This window comes from Cinclus cinclus, chromosome 7 (genome assembly GCF_963662255.1).
Source record: "Cinclus cinclus chromosome 7, bCinCin1.1, whole genome shotgun sequence".
NCBI classification, from domain to species: domain Eukaryota; kingdom Metazoa; phylum Chordata; class Aves; order Passeriformes; family Cinclidae; genus Cinclus; species Cinclus cinclus.
The window spans coordinates 17,623,795-17,641,880 of record NC_085052.1 but is presented as its reverse complement, the minus strand read 5'-3'; the positions used below and the strand labels follow the sequence as shown (position 1 = coordinate 17,641,880).

The 18,086-nt window shown below is 39.0% G+C and overlaps 1 protein-coding gene across 1 annotated transcript in view; it reads right to left on the bottom strand.

The window, feature by feature from the left end:
• Positions 1 to 3,171: 3,171 nt before the first annotated feature.
• Positions 3,172 to 18,086, bottom strand: part of VSTM4 (V-set and transmembrane domain containing 4) — a 30,447-nt gene continuing 15,532 nt past the window's right edge. Inside the window, exons 6-8 of the mRNA XM_062496581.1 lie at positions 14,832 to 14,944; positions 13,970 to 14,031; positions 3,172 to 3,297 (exon numbers count right to left, since the gene is read on the bottom strand). Of these exons, the coding sequence (XP_062352565.1) occupies positions 3,172 to 3,297; positions 13,970 to 14,031; positions 14,832 to 14,944 (301 nt within the window). The remainder of the gene's footprint in view (positions 3,298 to 13,969; positions 14,032 to 14,831; positions 14,945 to 18,086) is intronic.

Genomic DNA, 18,086 nt, shown 5'->3' with positions numbered 1-18,086 from the left:
GCTGTATTTGTTAAGATTTCAGCACAAAGCCGTGTTCTACCAATGACAACAGAAGGAGTAACCAAAATAATGTGACTCAGCAGACTCCAACTGCTGCTTAATAAGGTACTAAGAGTCTTCATGGGAATTCCTGCCATGAAAGAACAGTGGGCCACCTTCAGCTCTGCTGCTGTTCCGCTAAAGCCTGAGAGAGTTAGGCCAGGGATTAATTTGGCCTTGCAATTACTCTTAAAATCAGTTTATTTTGCATTTCTCACACTAAAGCATATTATACTCAATGAAATTTTCTTCTCTATAGTCTTCCCGTGGGTTGCTTTGACACTTACAGATGTGCAATTAATTACAGGATGATGTTTTCCTTTCCCCAGTGATATGATCTGACATTGTTAAATCTAGGTGGACATTGCATAAGGAAAAATACAGGAAATGTCTGCTTGAGAAGATGGGTATTCTCCTGAGTAATATTTTCGGCCTTGTCTCACTCAGCTGGTCTGCTGCCTTTCAGGATTCTGCTGCAATTTGAAGTAAGTTCCAAATAGAAAACATTTGAAAAGCCTGGAATTCTCTGCAGAATGAAGAATTCAGTTCCAAATACTGTGACTTCCCAAATGTTGTGTAAGATACAAACATATGTCCTTCAATCTAGGAAGAAACATCCTTCTCTAGGAAGCAATAAATCCTACAGAGACTAAGACAACAAGTCATATAAAAAAGGGTAATTTATTCAGTTCAATTAACTATTATTTTGGGGAATTAGATATCAAACATAAACAAGAATATATAGTATATTAATACATGAAGAATGGTATTCATTAACATGCTGGGCATTAATATATAGGAGAGGATTCTTCTGAACAATGAGCACAATGGCCAGTTCTATGCAAAAGAAATGTTTGTAACTAAACCTGAAAGTTTTCACAGCTAAGTGGTGAAATCATTAATGTGTTAGGATTTTAAATTCCAAAGTAGCAACTAATAAATTCTTCATTTTTCTAAGGCCTTTTGAATAGCTGTCTGCATTACAGATGTCCTCTCTGAATAGTCAGTTAAACTGGCAGTTCCAAAATTGATCCCTAAATGTTGAATCACCCATTAGCACCAATTTGCTTTTGGTCAATGAGTTGATTGCTGTTGTCACTGGAAGTCCAACACCAGACCAGAGAACAAGGAAAGATACCATGCCCTTTTGGTGGGTGATTAAATCTTGGGATAATGCAAAAGGGAAACAAACAACTTTTTTGGCAGCTCACAAATGCAAACATTAAAAATGCAAATAGTTACTAGCAAATCTACTGATGAAAGCTGGCCTTAGTTTGGAAAGAACTGTTTTGATGAAAGAATAGAATTGGAATTAGTACTGTACGTAACAATCAGGCTGGTAAGCTTTTCTTAAATTCCTTTTATAGAAGTGATTTTTATCCAATCATGGATAAAATCTTCATCGTGGAAGAAGAAAACTGCATTTTATATTTATAGATACTGGCCAGACAGTAACAAGTTGTGTGCTTCCTGATCTCTACCACTGTTCAAAAAAGTTAAAAAGCAGTTTATACAGACTTGCTTGTACTGGAGAGCCCCTCCAAAAGGCATTGATGTGCTCCATCACATGGTTGCCATTGGATGCATGTCCCCATCCTTGATTGTCCCCACATCCTCCTCTCCTGCACTTCCATGCAGTAACAAGAACAAGGGCATGAGTGTTCCTGTGATGATTCCCAATTGTGCTCTGAGCCCTGGTGAGAAGCTGTTCTGTCACTAAAAAAGGTGTCACTTGTAAAGGAAGAACCAACATGGACCATCTTAGTTATGACTCCAGAACCCAAGGAGTGCTACTCCAAAATCCACATTAAATACTGCTAAATGAGCAGCCTGTCACAGACCTGGCACGTGCCAAGTATCTCTCTATGACCTGATGGTGACCTGAAGAGCCCATGCTTTTATGTCTCCATGAACTGCACAGTTACTCAAGGGTTAAAGCTTCCCAGGACAGGAGAGATTTTGGATGTCAAACTCTCCCTGAGCTTTGGGGAAATTTAGACGGTACATGAGCTTGAAAACATCAGTCCAGGTGTTCTTCATGACTGAAATGCCTGGCATGGCACAGAATAGCTCATTTTCCATGAATGTGTATCAAAGCAAAGGAAGAATGTCTTCTCAAATATTAGGAGATAAAGAAAGAGGAATGTGATTTTGTGTCCTCATATTAGGCTTATTTCCTTATCTCCTGTGCCCTGATCTTTCCAAAGAAATAACTCCAAAGTCAGCAGGACTTTATGGAGTCTGTTCCATACTGAAGGAGAAGCTGCGTAATTTTTTTTCCCTCTAGATCAGCAGCTCATTAGTGCAGGCTACAGGAGGAAACTTTTTCAGGTTTGGAAACACCAAACTAAACCAAGACCAAAAGCAGTGTCCTGGCTCTCTGTTTTTTATTCACTATCCAGTTTTTCCTATTCCAAATCAGAATTTTAAAAAATCAGATCCTGAGGGATGCTCCCACACTATGAATATTCTTCCTTAAATCATGGGGGTTTAACTATAAATGTTTCTTTCAGATTATTTTGAAATATTTTATTTCAAACACCATACTAAAAGTAACATAAGTGTTTTAAGAAAATGGCATTTAGAAAGGGAATTTGAAAATACAGAGTACAGACATTTTTAACTATTTCTGGAGAAGGGGAAAAATGCAAAAAAAGTAATTTTAGCTTTTCCTTGGTTGTAGAAAAAAGTCTCAGCTTTACTGGGTTAATATTTTCCTGATGGGCCATTTTCCTGGTCAATGGTCTTTTCTTTCAACAGCAGGTTGATGGGCATGGATCCTGCTGTTAGTCCTCCTGAGCCTTGCTAAGATACTGATGTTTGCAGCTGGACTCATCACACTGACATTAAAGAAGGAACAATGTTTAGTGTTAAAAATGCCCCAGGTGGAACTCCAGTCCATTCCAAACAGGGGTGTAGAACACTACAAAGGGTATCTCTGGGATGTTACTTGTTGACCAGCTGCTTTTTCTATGATCACTTTCAATTACATTGTGTTTAAGTCTCATAGAAAAATAGAAGTGCATGATTGGAAATAAAAAAATAAAGACATTTGTATGATTTTTATAAATAAACAGCACAGCAAGAATTAAACAGAACACAGACAAAGGACATTTATAGAGGCATGAACTATTACAGCTTGTTCTCCTCAAAGAGTATCTGTGCGTACACTGTCATACTGGAAATGCCTTTGGCTTCCTGAATTGGCTTCATCAGTTCAAGTTCAGCATATGTTAAATTCTCCTCTGCGATTTTTGGCTGCAAAACAGAACCAACAAATTCATTATAATGTCATTACCACTGTATGTAGATATTTTATAACACTGGGTATAGTTCTTCTCCTACCCATTCTAATTCTAATATGTTGTTAATCACTTTGCTCTGCATTAGAGCTAGTTCATAAAAGATGAAGTAAAAATAATATTCAAAATAGGAAACAGAGCTAAGTAAGATTTTCAGGTTTCCTTCTAATTTCACAAACACAGAACATTTTGGCAATTCAAATATTACAGATTTGAAAGATGTATATTAGCAAAATATTCAGTCTCCTTAATATGAAATTCCCAAGTTTATTTATTCACATTTCGCAAATTTGAAAGATACATGCCAGATTTGCTTTCCAGCTGTAAACCCTGGACCAGTTACATCTCTAATCACAGCCACTCACAGAGCCTTAGCATATTTCTTAACAGAACCAAACAAAGTTAAAAATTTGCAGAAGGCAGAAAAAACTGGATAGAATTACTGCCACTCCAGTGGAATTTCACCACTTTTGCCAAGATACAGATGAGTTGAGAGTTTAGAACAAAGGCCATACTACCAAAACTGTCTGCTGTATTGCAATGATTGAATTTGAAAACTATAAAATTTAGCTAAGGGAGATGGTCAATAAAATTCACTGAACAAATTTCTCGTGTGTGGCAGCAGCTGCCTAGTGATACTGGCAGCTTTACCCAGACTCAGGTGGCTTAGAGGAGGAAAATCTTGTATCGTGCTCCTGTGTGTTGCTTCCAATGTGCTCACAGTTGGGTTGTTCATGTCTAATTCGCCTCAGAAAATGCAGCAACAAATAAAAGAGTTGCTGTGGAATTGTATGTGAGACCCACAGCACCTGAAATGGATTTCAGGTCATCTGTAGAAGATTGAGGTCTGTGCTCCCTGAAAAAGGGTGAAGTTCTACAGCCCTATACAAGTGAAGAACTGGAGAATTTGTTCTTTATCTGCTTGAGTACTGTGTCCTACCTGAATAACTGGTGTCCTCAAGTTGAAGTGCAAAAGACAATTAAAAACCCAAAACATTTCAGCCATGCACATTTTTGCAGTCACAAGAAGTAACCATGAAAAGGTTGCATCTCTCAGACTAGGAAATGCTCTGGCAGTTGTAAACTTAAAACCGACTCAAAGTTCATAGAACAAGATTTTCCACACAGTCCTTAAATGTTAGGAAGAAATTTTAAATATTTGCCAAGGCCAAAAGTTTCACATTTTATTTATTGCTAGTTTATTTCAGATTTAACACAAACAATTCCTGTTTCCTTGAAATATGTTTGAATAATTACTGTATTGTCTTCTGCCTGAAAAGATAAGCATCTAATACCCTCTGAAACCAGTCCCTGTGCTCCTCTGCTTCCTGTCCTTTGCACTGCTCTGGAATCCTCTCCTTTTGCCTTGACAGTTTCTCACATTCAGCATTTCAGGTTGTTTCCATCTGGGTAAAAATGTTTACACTTTGCCAGCATTAATTGGATCTTATTTCTTCCCTGCAGATCAAATCCTCAAAAATGTGTGCAGCTGCTGCTGCAAGTGATATCACTGAAGTTAGCTGATGTGTGCAATGTGAGCACCTTTGCAGGGCACTGCCTGCAGGTCTGGCACCTTTTCATTCCACTGTTCTCACCATCTTCCCTCCCTCCCTCCCTTTCTTCCCCTCTTCCATGTGCCGCCCTATTTGATCTCAACTCCTGGTCTTCATTCACTATCAAATGCTCTGCCTGTTGACAACACAGAAAATTTCCTGCTTTCACTCAATTTTCTGGTGTAATGACAAAAGGAATTCCTGTGGACTCAGACAGACCTTGGCTGTAAGAGAAATCAAACAAGTATTTTCTTTGTTAATGCATTAGGACTGAACTGAACCACAGTGTTTAGAAAGATATCTCTCCTATCCTGGCCTTGGCTTAAAAACATAAAAATACCTCTTAGTCAATTCCTGTGATGCCTGAAAAAAATTTATATTGTCCTTTTCTTTCTATCCTGGAAGTATTAACTTCAGTTTCTAGGTACTTCAGTTGTTTTTTTGCTTTTATGTTAAGTTAAATATTCTTTTGAGATTTCAAATGGTATGTTCTGTCTATTCAGTTACTGATACTAAATACAGGAGTTACACTGAGGGTGGACACCACAGTAACACCAACAAATGCTGAAGATTTTATTTTAGTGTATGACAGTATACTGAGTCTCTGTTTGAAGGTATTGGGAATTTTGCTGCCAGCTTTACTGTCACATCAGATCTTTAATGCATATACTGCATGTAAAAAGCTTCCTAAAAATTAATCTGATAAAACTTTTGAAACAAAGCTGTTGGTCCCTGCCAGAGTAAGTCTGATCCTAAGTCTGATGCAGTACATCTGCTGAGGTAGAAATATTTTCATTGCTCTGTAGGAACCAGTTGTTCAGGACAAGCCAAATCTGTATATGTTTTCCCCTTTATTGTTTAATCATATTTCTTGTTATGTTTCCATTTAGAAAATGCTGCATGTCCTAAAATAGCCACCCTAACGCCCAGCTCATGTAAATTTTAGAAGTAAGATTTATGAAATCATATTGTCCAGGTGTTTTATTATATTATCTCAAAATTGCATTGTTTTCCAGTGTAGATTATCTCTTTATTCTTACCTTATTCTATTATGTTTGGATATGAAAAATAACACTAGATTCCCCAAAATAAGTCATTGGGCAGTAGTGGCTGATGTGTTGCTTTCATACATTTTTATGATGTTCCTATAGTAAACATAATTTAATAAACCCAAAACACACTAAATAAATAATTGCATCTAGAAAAGCAATAAAACCAAATAAAATTAGTACTTTCATAAGTGGAAAAGGTACTTCAATTACTGCTACAAGCAACAGCACACCATAAAATGTGTAGCATAATTTCCCTTATGCATATTTCTAGTATGTAATAATTTGATTGAAAATATGAGGAAACACACAGGAGGTTCAAAAATGTGAAAGGTATACAGTTTTCAGCAAAAGATGTGTAATAACAGTGCATGGGAGCCAACAGTACTTTAAGTACCTGTGGTAGCCAGGTTTTTATTCCATATGCTCTTCTCCATTTATCAACCACATGTTTAATTTAATTTTGCTGGTTTGTTTGTCCAAAACTAACTTTTTTGAGCAAACAGAGGAAAAAAAATAACTCTGTAATTTTACAATTTCATCTCTCATTAGGATTGGATATTGTCTTGGCAGTGTCAACCTGGAACTGTTCCACCACCTCCTTTCTGGAACAATTGTGTGACTTTAATAACTGATGCTATAGGTGGGATGGAGGGTAGGGCAGAAGAGGAAGAGACAAGGAATGACTGGCCATTCACCCCCCTCTTTCTGTCCTGTCCTCTAGGAGGTCTTTGGGATCTCTAGGGCATCAACATCCTTTTCTAAAAAATTGCACTGTTGTTCTAAAATAATGTTGAAATTATTTCTTCAAGTAGGATTATATTCCAATGTGGCATTCCTAGATACAGTATTTATCTTGTATGTCTGTTTTCTCATCCTGGGATCATTTACATTGCCAAAATATAAATTAGAAAGAGTTATGATTTTCCAGTGTATCTTCTGGCAAATGCAAAATGATTTCTCTTCCAGGTTTCTTCCAGTTTAATTTTAGTTTCTTCCAGTCACAGGACTTCCCATTGGCAACTATTCAAAGGAGTTCACTTATAGGAAGATTTTTCTTATTAAGCAATTGGCAAGGTCTATCATGTGAATATGTAAAAGAAACTAAAGTATGTGTACATAAAGTTTTGTTTTTATCTGGTTTGTCTACTATATAAATGTGTTAGAAATTAACTAGAAGGGTTGGGGTTTTGATCAAAATTATTTGGAATTTTATTTCATAATTACCAGGAATGTCAATTTTGCTCCTGCCAAGCTTAGCTAGTTTGTTTGTTTCTTGGCAGCCTCAAGAATGTTTACTGTGAGCAATGTCTGACTTGAAAGTTTTTGAAGTTTTAACTAAGATAATTCTTACACAAATTTGGAATCAGATATGAAGAAAACTAGCAAATGATAACCTCATAACTTCTCTGGAAAAACAACTGATGCCAACTTGCACTTAGAGAGTGCTGCAATCTCCCTGTTCCATGACCACACATGTTATCATGAGGATGACAAACCCAATGAGAATTTTTAGTTTACTATCAAAAATGAGCAGAAAAGACCTGGCTTCCCAGTTCATTTCAGTCTTAAATGTTTTAGAAACTGTTGCTGCATTGCCCATTTGAATTCAGTGTCTAGATAATCACATGTAATGTATTTTTTGTTTGAGATAGGATACAGAAAGACTTCTACACAGGGGGAAAGAAAACATAGAGAAAATGGAATTTTCGGCTCTGAGTTTTCTGTATTTAACAAGTGCATGTCCCAAATTGTGCACATGGTAGTGGGGTTGGAGCTAGATGATCTTTAAGGTACATTCTAAATCCATTCTATGATTCTGAAATTATGAAATTCCAGTCAGAGCCTCACAGTATTTTTAGTAACTCTGGTTTCCTGCAGTAACACTTGAAAATAAAACTCCACCCTCACTGGCATGCCCTGCACTCATGGGTGAATGGACTAGGACAGCAAGGATAAAACCCTGCCAATTCTGCAGAGTTTGCTGGTGTGATTACCAGTCCATGGCAATCTGCCACCTGTGGCCCAGCCTTGCCTGCTGTTGGGTGGACGTGGTGCCCAGGGATGCTGCAGGAAGTGCAGGTGGGAAAGGTACAGAGTCAAGAGGTGCTGCTAATGTTTGTTTGCTCCAGCCTCTAGGAGTTCTCCCTTCTCACCAGGTCACTCCACAGCACCCAGCCAGCACCCTTGCCCCACTGCCATGAAGGAGCTCTTCTTAGCAAGCACACTCTGGAACTACCATTTTTTCTCTCTCCCCATTTCTTACAAAAGCCAATCTTGACTCGTTGGCCTTTTTCCTTTAATGTTTGAGAAACATCCTGTTTTGTAGTCACAGCTGGTAAAAAGCTCCACAGAAAAAATGCAGATACTGTCCAGATGGCACAGCTCAGAAGCATCCAGTGTCTCTGCTAAGTACACTCCATCAGAAAGTGTCCACACAGGACTCCCCAGCCAACTGATTGTGTTACCACAAGAAGAGATTGCTGGCTGTCTCTGCATGCATGCCCAGAAGGGTGGAAACTGCATGCTGAGTGCAGCCTAAGGGAAAGGGGGTAGACCATCATCTCCTCTGCATATCTCCTTTTCAAAGCATCTGGTTTTTACAGCTGTGGAGGGGATGGGATATGGCTGCCAGCTTGGCCATCACTGAAGGGTCAGTGATGGAGGTGAAAGTGAGGATGTGCTGAAGCAAAGATCCAGCATGCTTGGTGGATGGGCTGCAACTCCCTTGCCCGGGCCACCGGGCACACTGGAGAAAGCACATGCTGGCAATGGGGTCAGGCAGGACAAAATTCACTGTAGCTTCAGAGAGAAAAGGATTAACTATTGACAGTCCTGCTTTTCAATCTACATTGGAAAACCCCTTCCTTTATAATATGTGCTGAAATCAGTAATGCTCCTAGGTACACTTAATGCTCAAACCCTGTGAACTTCAGTGGGATGACTTCCTCATTAAGACAGTACCATAACTCAGAAGTCAGTTTTTTTAAGAGCTTCAAGTGTTCATCAGTGTCAGTGACTTGATTGCTAGCAGAAAGCCAGAGATTCTCCTGGAACAGAGGAGCTTCAGAAATTATTTCTGCAGAAGTTCTGAAGCTAGATCTGCAAAATGACTTATCCTCTAGAAATCTATCTACTGGCCAATAAGACTGCTGAAATGTCAAGAGAGACATTCAGTGCCAAAGCTAAGAAATATGACATTGGACAATATGGAGAGGAGTAATTATGTCTTTTAGTGGCATTACCAGTTAAAAAGGACAGGGTTTTTTCCCATTAAGACACCTATTTTTTAGACCCTAGAGCACGAAATGTTTCTTATACTCCCTGAGAACATTATCTACAACAACTTAAGATTTTTCACTACTGCATCTGAATTTTGTTGTTGAGTCCCACAGAAGTTATGATTACAGAGTCAGGGACGAAGAAGACTTTTAAGTCCCATTGAATGAGTTTTGTGAGAAGAGCATGCTCACCTTTCCTAATGCTCTATTGCTTTTACAGCTGCAGTTATTCCTAGATTCTAAACCAACATTCCTGGAAATCAGGCTGATTCTTTCTTATCATTCCAAAAAAGCCAACAAAGTAAATAAAAGTTTCCACTTCACTGGTGACACTTTTGTTTCTCCAAATGTGTCATCACACAAAATTCATCTGCTGTAGGATTTTGTAAATACACAAGTCTCAACCCAGACCCAACAAGAAATTTTACGTATTTATGCAAATTATTTCTTCTTGGTGGTAAAGGTAGCAACTGCAATCTGAATGGGGAAGCAAGCATAACTCAGTAGGTTTTAGCATATTGAATTCCAGGTGTCAACCTGAATGTGCAAATGATATTAATGTCCTATGGACATCTCACATCCTATGGAGAAACTGCAAAAAAAAAAAAATAAAAGTATTATTCATCTTACAGAGAGAGGAATTATGAGGACTAAATGGAAATATTAAAGAATAACAGGGAGTCAAGGGGAAAACTGTTCAACACTCCTTTGTATGTCATATGTATGGTCTTTACTGGAAGTCTGTAGAGATCAATAATGCCAATCAATAATTAAGAAATTGGGAGCTTAAGTCATTGCTCATTGTTACATGTTGTGGAGGAAGCAACTCTTGTAACAGAGGGTGGCACAGCTTTTAATTTAAAGTCATAGAGTAGAAGGGCAGACTTGATTGCTCCCAGCATCAGAATTCACAAATTACTGAGCAGATGTATTTCACTTCCTTTTTCTTTCTCAAGGAAAAGGCCATTGGTACCTACACCTACAGTTAAGTGTACTGAGGAATCCTACCAGTTGTGCAAAATACCGACTGCTAGAAATTTCCCTCTGCCTTAGATAGCCATAATCCCTGAGCCACTGGTGATCCAATCCATGCTGAAATAAACAATTCTGTCTGTGTTGTATGAGCTGAAGGCAGAAGGATGCTCTTCTTAAACAGCTCAGCACTATTGTCACTGAGAGGACTCTGCTCTAGAAGTCCCACAGGAACAAGAGAAACCAGATATACTCTGTTCAATAGAGAGGTTATTCAAGAGGTTAGTCAGCGTAGGAACAAAAGCCAACTCCTGTGGACTGTGACATCTATGTGGGTGTGTTTGAAGAACTAAGCCCAAGGGGATAATTTGTAATACAGGAGATATTTACCTGATTTCAAAGTGTGATATTTATATGATATAGATGAGTGAATGCCAGTGCCAGAATCAGAAGATTCCCTAGAAGATAGCCTGTGCTATCTGGGCAGGTACTCTTCCCCTTAAAATTAAAAGTGATGAAGTCAACAAAAATTTTGCATAAGTAAGAATTTGAAGGTTTTATCCAACCTGAAGTCACATCCTTTCCATTGGTTGTAGTGAATCACATAGGAGCTCCTAAGATTGATGGTTTAAACTTTCATGAAAATACAGTAAAGCCTTTTCATTTAGATGATGTTCTGTAACTGGCACTCTTGGGCTATGACAGCTCATCTCTAGGAGGCAATGAAAGACTTGACAGAAAATTTGGTTGAGGAAGCAGAAGATTTATCTCTACCAACTCAAAGGGCTAAGTACTTAAGGCTAGAGCAGAACAGCCCATAGAGAGAAGAGTTTGTGGGCCCCTAGAATTTTCTTTTTTGTAATGACTCTCTGTGCTTCTTGCATGCTATAAAGAACATCCCTTCTTGCATTTCAGCATCTCTATTTCCTTTGATCTGTACACATTTCTCATTGATACTAATAGAGAATGACACTGATGGGGAATATTTTTGTAACAGGAGGAGCATAGAATTGTTATTCTGGCTAAAGCAAAAGCAATATGACTTAAGCAGAGTATTTAAATCGCTTTACTCAGAGCTGTGCAATTGAACTTAGTATTAGGCTTTCTCTCTCTCACTCTCTTCTTTTTTTTCATTTTCATTGAGATTATGTCCATATTTTATCCAGGTTATTGTGTTCTTGTAAAATTATACTGCAACCCACTCTAGCACATTAACAACAAAAGAAATTCTCTAGCTTATTATAAACATCTTTCAAGAAACCAAAAACGTATGTCCTCTGGAAATAATTTTGCTAGTATTTAGGCTATTACAAAAAAAAAAATTCCCAAAACACTGGAATTATTTTGTAATGTTCCTTTATACTCTAGCTTGTTATCTTATGTTTTCTAGAATATTCTCCTGGTGCCCCAATATAGTCCCTTCCTTGGGTTGAACAGGGAAGCTGAAAAAGTAGCCCAGAAACTCAACAATTTGTGTCTGTCTTTGCAGATTGCATAGTTAAATGTGTGCGATCAGTGTAAAGGATCTAGTAAAGACACCAGCTGTGCAATCATTATAGTTGGAAAGAAAAGGTTATTTTATCCTGCAGAGATTTGGCAGGATGTTAAGAATTATTTTTGCCCCAGAGCAGATGGAAAATTTTAAATCTGAGAATTTTTGAGAATTAAAATGGGGAGACAAGTTTGCTAAAAATAAAAAAGAGTTTCATTTAGATGTATTTGATATGTCTTTTTCTCTGTATTTTCTGCATTTTTTATATTTCTTTAAACTTATTTAACTTCAATTAGTTTAATTTTCCTCACTGTAAAAAAGTAGTTTAAAGGCAAAAAGTATGGATTATTTTTTTCCTGAGAATACAAAAACATAGACAACTGTGCTGTAACAGGAGACAAGAGGAACAGAACTGGGAAACTGCTCTGGAAAATGCCCTGTTCAGCTTCTAAATGTGCCTTATAGACTGACTTTGGTTTAGTTTACTTTGTCCCTTAATGCACTTTATTGTTAGGTGAGTCCATATTTGTTGGATCACTTTTTAACTTAGAAAACTAAGTCATGTCCATAGATTATGTACTTTCTGTGGGCTGCTACATCTCTCCAGGTGCATTCTGAGGTGAAATATGAAAGGGAAGAGAGCAACATATGGAAGCAGCTGCCAGACTGAAGTCCAATATCAAGGCATTAAAACAGAGTTTGCAGTCTGCATGCAGCATGTGGGTCCTCAGTTGGGCTAGGAGAGCCAAAGCTGATCTTGTCATTTGAAAATTCTTTACTCCTGCTCACCTCCAAAGTGTTTGGACCTTGGCTGGTGTAATGTAACAGGAAGGGAAGAACTGACAGCTATATGAGGGCTATCCTTGGAATTATTCCAGAAAGAAAAAGTATCTGGAAACAGATTTCCTTCAAGTTCAGCATGTGTTGATGTGCTTTATTGACATGCAAGAAGAGTCTGAGTGCTTTAGCTGGTGAGAGCTTTTCCTAAGAGGGCTGAAGACTGCCTGAGTACTGACGCCTGGGTTCACACCGTGGGCACAGCAAAGGGTGCCTGTCACCCCTGGTGCCAAATGCTCTCCTCTGTGTCTTTGTCCTCTTAGCATAGCTTTGGCCTGCCACAATTACCTATGTCAACATAAGGCCTTTTACATGGAGTTGTAAAACTCTGCCTCTTCCTCGGCCAAAGCCAGACCTGTATGTGCAGAGTCTGGCCAAGGGGCAATCCCAGCAGGACCAGCAGAGGAACAATGAGCTCCATATCCAAGCAGTAAAATTACCTAAGATATTAGCTGAACTGTTCTCAAGTCGCCTGGCATTATGCCCAGGTATCCAGGGTTGTAAAAAGTAGGGATTATTTACTGACAATTGGTGGGGAGGTTCCCAGTTCTAAGCCTCATCTGAAAGTGAAACCATCACATGGCATTTGAGTTATTCCAGTGGCATAGTTTTGGGCACCCACCTTCACCAAATAGAGCGAGTTGGTCTCTCTGGGATCTCTATTGCCAGAGAAGGAAGAAAGGATTCCCAAAATGCAACTCAGAGCAGAAGTCTGAAATACCAGGAGCACCAGGGTCTGACTAACTCATCTCTCTTTCTATTGCCCACACAGGGAGCATAGCACACCACTACAGCTATAGGCATCTAAAGTGAGTTGGTGTAAAATGCTGTCACTCTATTACTACAGGATGTCTTGTCCAGGCACCGCTTTGTTACAAAAGCAGAGAAGCATCTCACCATCCATCTGATTTGTCTGGCAAGGGTATTTTTCAAACAGAAACTCATACCCAAGAGAAACTGTTCTATGAAGGGCTTTTTCCTTAGTATGAACTATATATATCCTGCATCTTATTCCTGCAATTCAAGGCATTTCTGATTTACACCAGTGAAGTGCAGAATAATGAGGCTTCCCATTTCTCACTTGAAATGTCTCAAAAGAAGTGTGAACAGCACAGTTATGATTCTGTCACTAACTGGTATTTTTTTCCAAAACACTAGCTGCCAGAAAGCACGTGAGAATGAATATCAGTTTTCATTTAAGGACAGGCCAAGTTTGTAGACATGACAACTGTTAGCTGGAAAACATAATCCAGTGTAACATAATGCTCAAAATGAAAAGAACCAAGATAATTCATCACTTGAAAAATTATTACTTAAAAAAAAAAGTACCTGTATGATTTCTTAAGGCAATTTATAATATCTGAACCTAGAGTTCTGGCAACACTACAGCATTTGTATTGAAAGAGAAGAATATGCAGAAAATAAGTCATGGAAAATTACTCACCAGGATCAATTTTCTTTGAGGTTTCAAGAGCTTGGGTTTTGGGAAATTATTGGCAATTGGAGCTACAAAAATAAATATTAAGGGATCATTTCATATTATTATCATCCACTTTTAGTATATGTATTAACAATTTATAAATTACATATTAATAGCACATGAGAAGCAAATGCATGTATATATGTGAAATTAACAATATTTCAAATATTTTACAAAGAAACATAATGAATGTTTTGAATTAGAAAAATTCATAAGTGTAAAGAATCTGATATGAAGGGCATGCTGTTTGTATGCAAACACTAGAGCAAGTATACCCTGAGAACTGATCATTTGTCACCTAACCCACAGTCAATTTTCAGGTCCTTTCCCTCCTCTCTCCCACTGGCTTAGCACTGGCAGCGTTGCTCAGAAAGTACACCCAAGAGTTTGTGACACTGATCCCAAAGTCACAAATCCTCCTGGAAAACGAAGTCCCCAAGAGGCTGGTCTTTATCTGCTCAGTTTGCTTGACATCCCAAGTGCACTGGCAGTTTTTAAGGGTGCAGAGGGCTGGCTTCCCTCGAGCAGGATGAATATTGCTGCAGAGGCTCCTCTCTCTCAGTTATTGGGAGCTGAGACCTCCTGCTTGGACTCACTGAATAGCATCTCAGAATGGCTAAAGCTGCAGCGGGGGGACAGCCTGTCCCAGCAGCAGGTACAGGGCATTCCTTCCCCCATCGATGGGAGCAAGAACAAACCACCTCACAGGTGGGCAAAGAGTGAGGGAGACAGTGGCAAAGTGCAGGATTCCTGATGTCCCATGCTCTGCTGTCCCTCCATGGCTGCGCTCAGGATTTGAAATACCTCTGTGCCTCTGTTCTCATACCTTTTGCTGGGATGGCTGGTGGCTGCTCCAGTTTCTCTTTCTCTTTCTTTTTCTTTACTTTGTTAGGCTGTAGAGGAGACATGCTTGTCACACTGGTAACCGTCTCCCCGGAGCTGCAAAGCACATGCCCAAAAGTCAGGGGAAAATGAAGGGAGTGGAGGGAAAGAAAGTCTGTCCCTGTGAGTTCATGCAAGCACGTCACTTCCACCTGTGGGAGTCTGTACCCGACAATCTGGAATATGATCTGGGTATATAATGAGAAACTTCTTAGGTTGGAAAAAACCTATAGGGGGTTGGAAATGATCTGGGTTTTGCATTTTTTCAGCCATATAGTATGGCTGAGAAACTCAAAGAGTCTCACCCATCCTGACATAGAAAACACGAACAGTCAGGTTTAAACAAGACCCATTTCATAGCACCTATTCCTTAAAAGCATGCATGACCCCACTGCTGCACCCAGGGTGAACTTCTGCCCACCTGCCCTCGAGGGCCAGAGGCTCAGAGAGATTACAATAGGTGCATAAGCTCCCGTGGGAAGTGTATGGAAAATCAAAATCTTTGATGCAGATTCTGGACTAAGACTGGCTGAGGGACTAGAAGAGCATGCAGTATGACTTCACAAACCCATATCTGCAAAATCTGGCTTCTTCAGTGTGCCTAGGGAATATAAAACGAGAAGCTGTGCTCTACTCTCTAAAAGAGGCATTCTCCAGTACATCTGTGCTGAAAAGGTACTCTCAGCTAGGAGGGAGGAATACAAGTTATACTGTAAACAGACTCCTATCAAAGAGAGCTTCTGGTTTTGGACCATTAGAGTTTAATGTCTTTTAAGGCTGGATTTTTTTACCCTTATCACCTCCCAAAGGCTGAGATCAAAAATTCTACTTTGAATATTCAGGGCTTGGATATGCAGTGAAGTTGCAGTGATTGTCACTGTGAGCCAGCTGAGCTGTGGTAACTGATCTGCAGGGGCCCCTTGCTTGCAGCCAAAGGGAATAAAATTGTACTGGCTTAAGTGGGAATGAAAGGAATCTTAACTTACAGCTGGGCTGGGGGGAGAGTGTGAACTATTTAGTTAGGTTGACTACAGTGATGGAGGTGTCTTGGTAAGCAGTTGTAGCTCAGCTGTGTGTGCCCCTGGGCTCGCCCTGGGGAAGGCTGGGGCAGTGTGGTTGTGGTTTCTCTTCTGTGCTGTGAGTTCCACCACACCATGGAACACGACCAGGCTCTCCATAGTCGTAACACTGACACCACTTATTTCACTGAATTTTACATTGTCTGTCCCAAGCTCCTGCTCTTCTCCAGATTCTTTTGCACAATGAAACATTATATTAATTGAATATAATATTCAAACTGGGCGAAAGACTTAATGAAAGTTAAGATGTCTCAGCTATTGCCTACACAAGAACAACAAAATTTCAGATATTACCATTCCACACAGTTGTAAATCCAAATGAATGTCACTACCATTTGTAAAATCACTCTGGATTTACACTTGTGTGGATTGTACAAAAAGACTCTGGGGTGCTGGTTTTCCTGAGTTCTGTTTCATGTACTCAGTCAAAAACATAGGTTTGCTGCCAAACTTTCTAAAGTGTGTTTAAAAAATAAAACATGTTCATGATTTGCAAATAAATCACGTTTTATGTAAACTGAGGGTTGGATTGAAACAATTTCTAAGTCTGCCTGCTCTACTATGAACCTGTCCCACAACAACCATTTTTTCTACACACAAATCAAGATGAAATGGTTTAAAACCAGCAAAAAAATTGAAATTGTTCTCCCTGGCTCCTTGGTACAAACAGCAAAGTACCAAGAAGAAAGACTACCAACAAGGGGATGAGAATGATCTTTTGTAAATGTTTTTGGGTTTAATAATCCAAGGTCATTAAGGCAGATGTGTATCTTAAAATGCTGTTGTTCCAATATAACTTCTTTAAGCACAATATATGAAAAGGTTTAGTGTCAATTCGTTGCATTAGTTCTTATTCCTGCTTTTCCAAGAAAAGTGAAGCTACAAAGAAATGTATTTGAGACTTGCAGGTTTTTAAATGCCAGGGCCACACAGGGTTAACTAATTCTGGAAGACACAATAACTATACTTGCTGCCTTAGAATTGAGCTCCTCAAACCAAACAAGGAGGCTCAGAAAAGTCTCCTTGGCTCTGAAACACTGCCTCTTTGTGAGCTTGTCCTGTTCTATGTCTAAAAGGAAAGTTAGTTTTTTATCTCCAGCTCCTTCTTCAGCCACCTGGCTTCTATTTCAACGGTGTCACATTGTGCATTTCTTGAAGGATCTAATGAGTATTTAGGGTTTGGGGAAGTAACCTGTGGAAGGTGTGCAATAAATCATGGTACCTGGAGGTCATGGGGGTCATGGCTGTTGCAAAACCTGGGAAGATACTGGAATTCTGGCTTTGCTATCCTTATTAGAGTCTAGGATGTGGAACTTTTCCTGTTGCCATCTAAGTCAGCTATTTTCTCCTGTCAAAGGTCTGCAGGGGGGTGACAAAAAATTCACCTGAGTGAAGTGGGAGTTACTTGGATATTTTCCATACAGGAGAGCTGTGTGAAAAGGTGCCAGGGATAGCTACATGTTTCTGGTTCTGCGTGGCAGAATTGCTCCTGCAATGTGAGATTGGCACTGTGGAACCAAGGTGTTGAAATGGACAGCTTTCTGAGGCAAACACTTAATTTACCCCAGTTACTTATCTCCAGAAGAACAGTCACTGAAGGACTGGAGAGTTCAGGCCAAGACAAATATAAAAGGCAGAAAAAAATGTTCCTGTTTTCAAAGCTTCACCTCCTGGGGGTTTCTGGATCTGAAAACTGGTAAAATGATCCAATAACAAGGAAAATAATATGAAGAAGGTTATTTAAAGAAAAGAAAACACCAGAAAATTGAATTAGGTGGTTTGGAAAACTAAAATTAACTGTACTATTTTATTTAGGTAGTTATTTTTAAAGTGTGGTAAAGAAATGGGTTTTGGTCAACTCTTTTATTTTTTTTCCTTAATTTGTTATTGGTCAAGTAGCAAACCAAAACCTAAACATTTGTTTTGTGATACTCAGGAAATCTGGATTTAATTTTCTTTTCTACCACAGCCATTTTGTGAGCAAAATCTGGGGCAAATCACTTAGCCCGTTGTGCTTTAGATTCCAATTAAAAGTAAAAACATCATTCTGATGTCAAGACATAAAATATTTTAAGATGCTTAGGTATTACTGCAGTGGGAATACAGATATTTCTTAGACA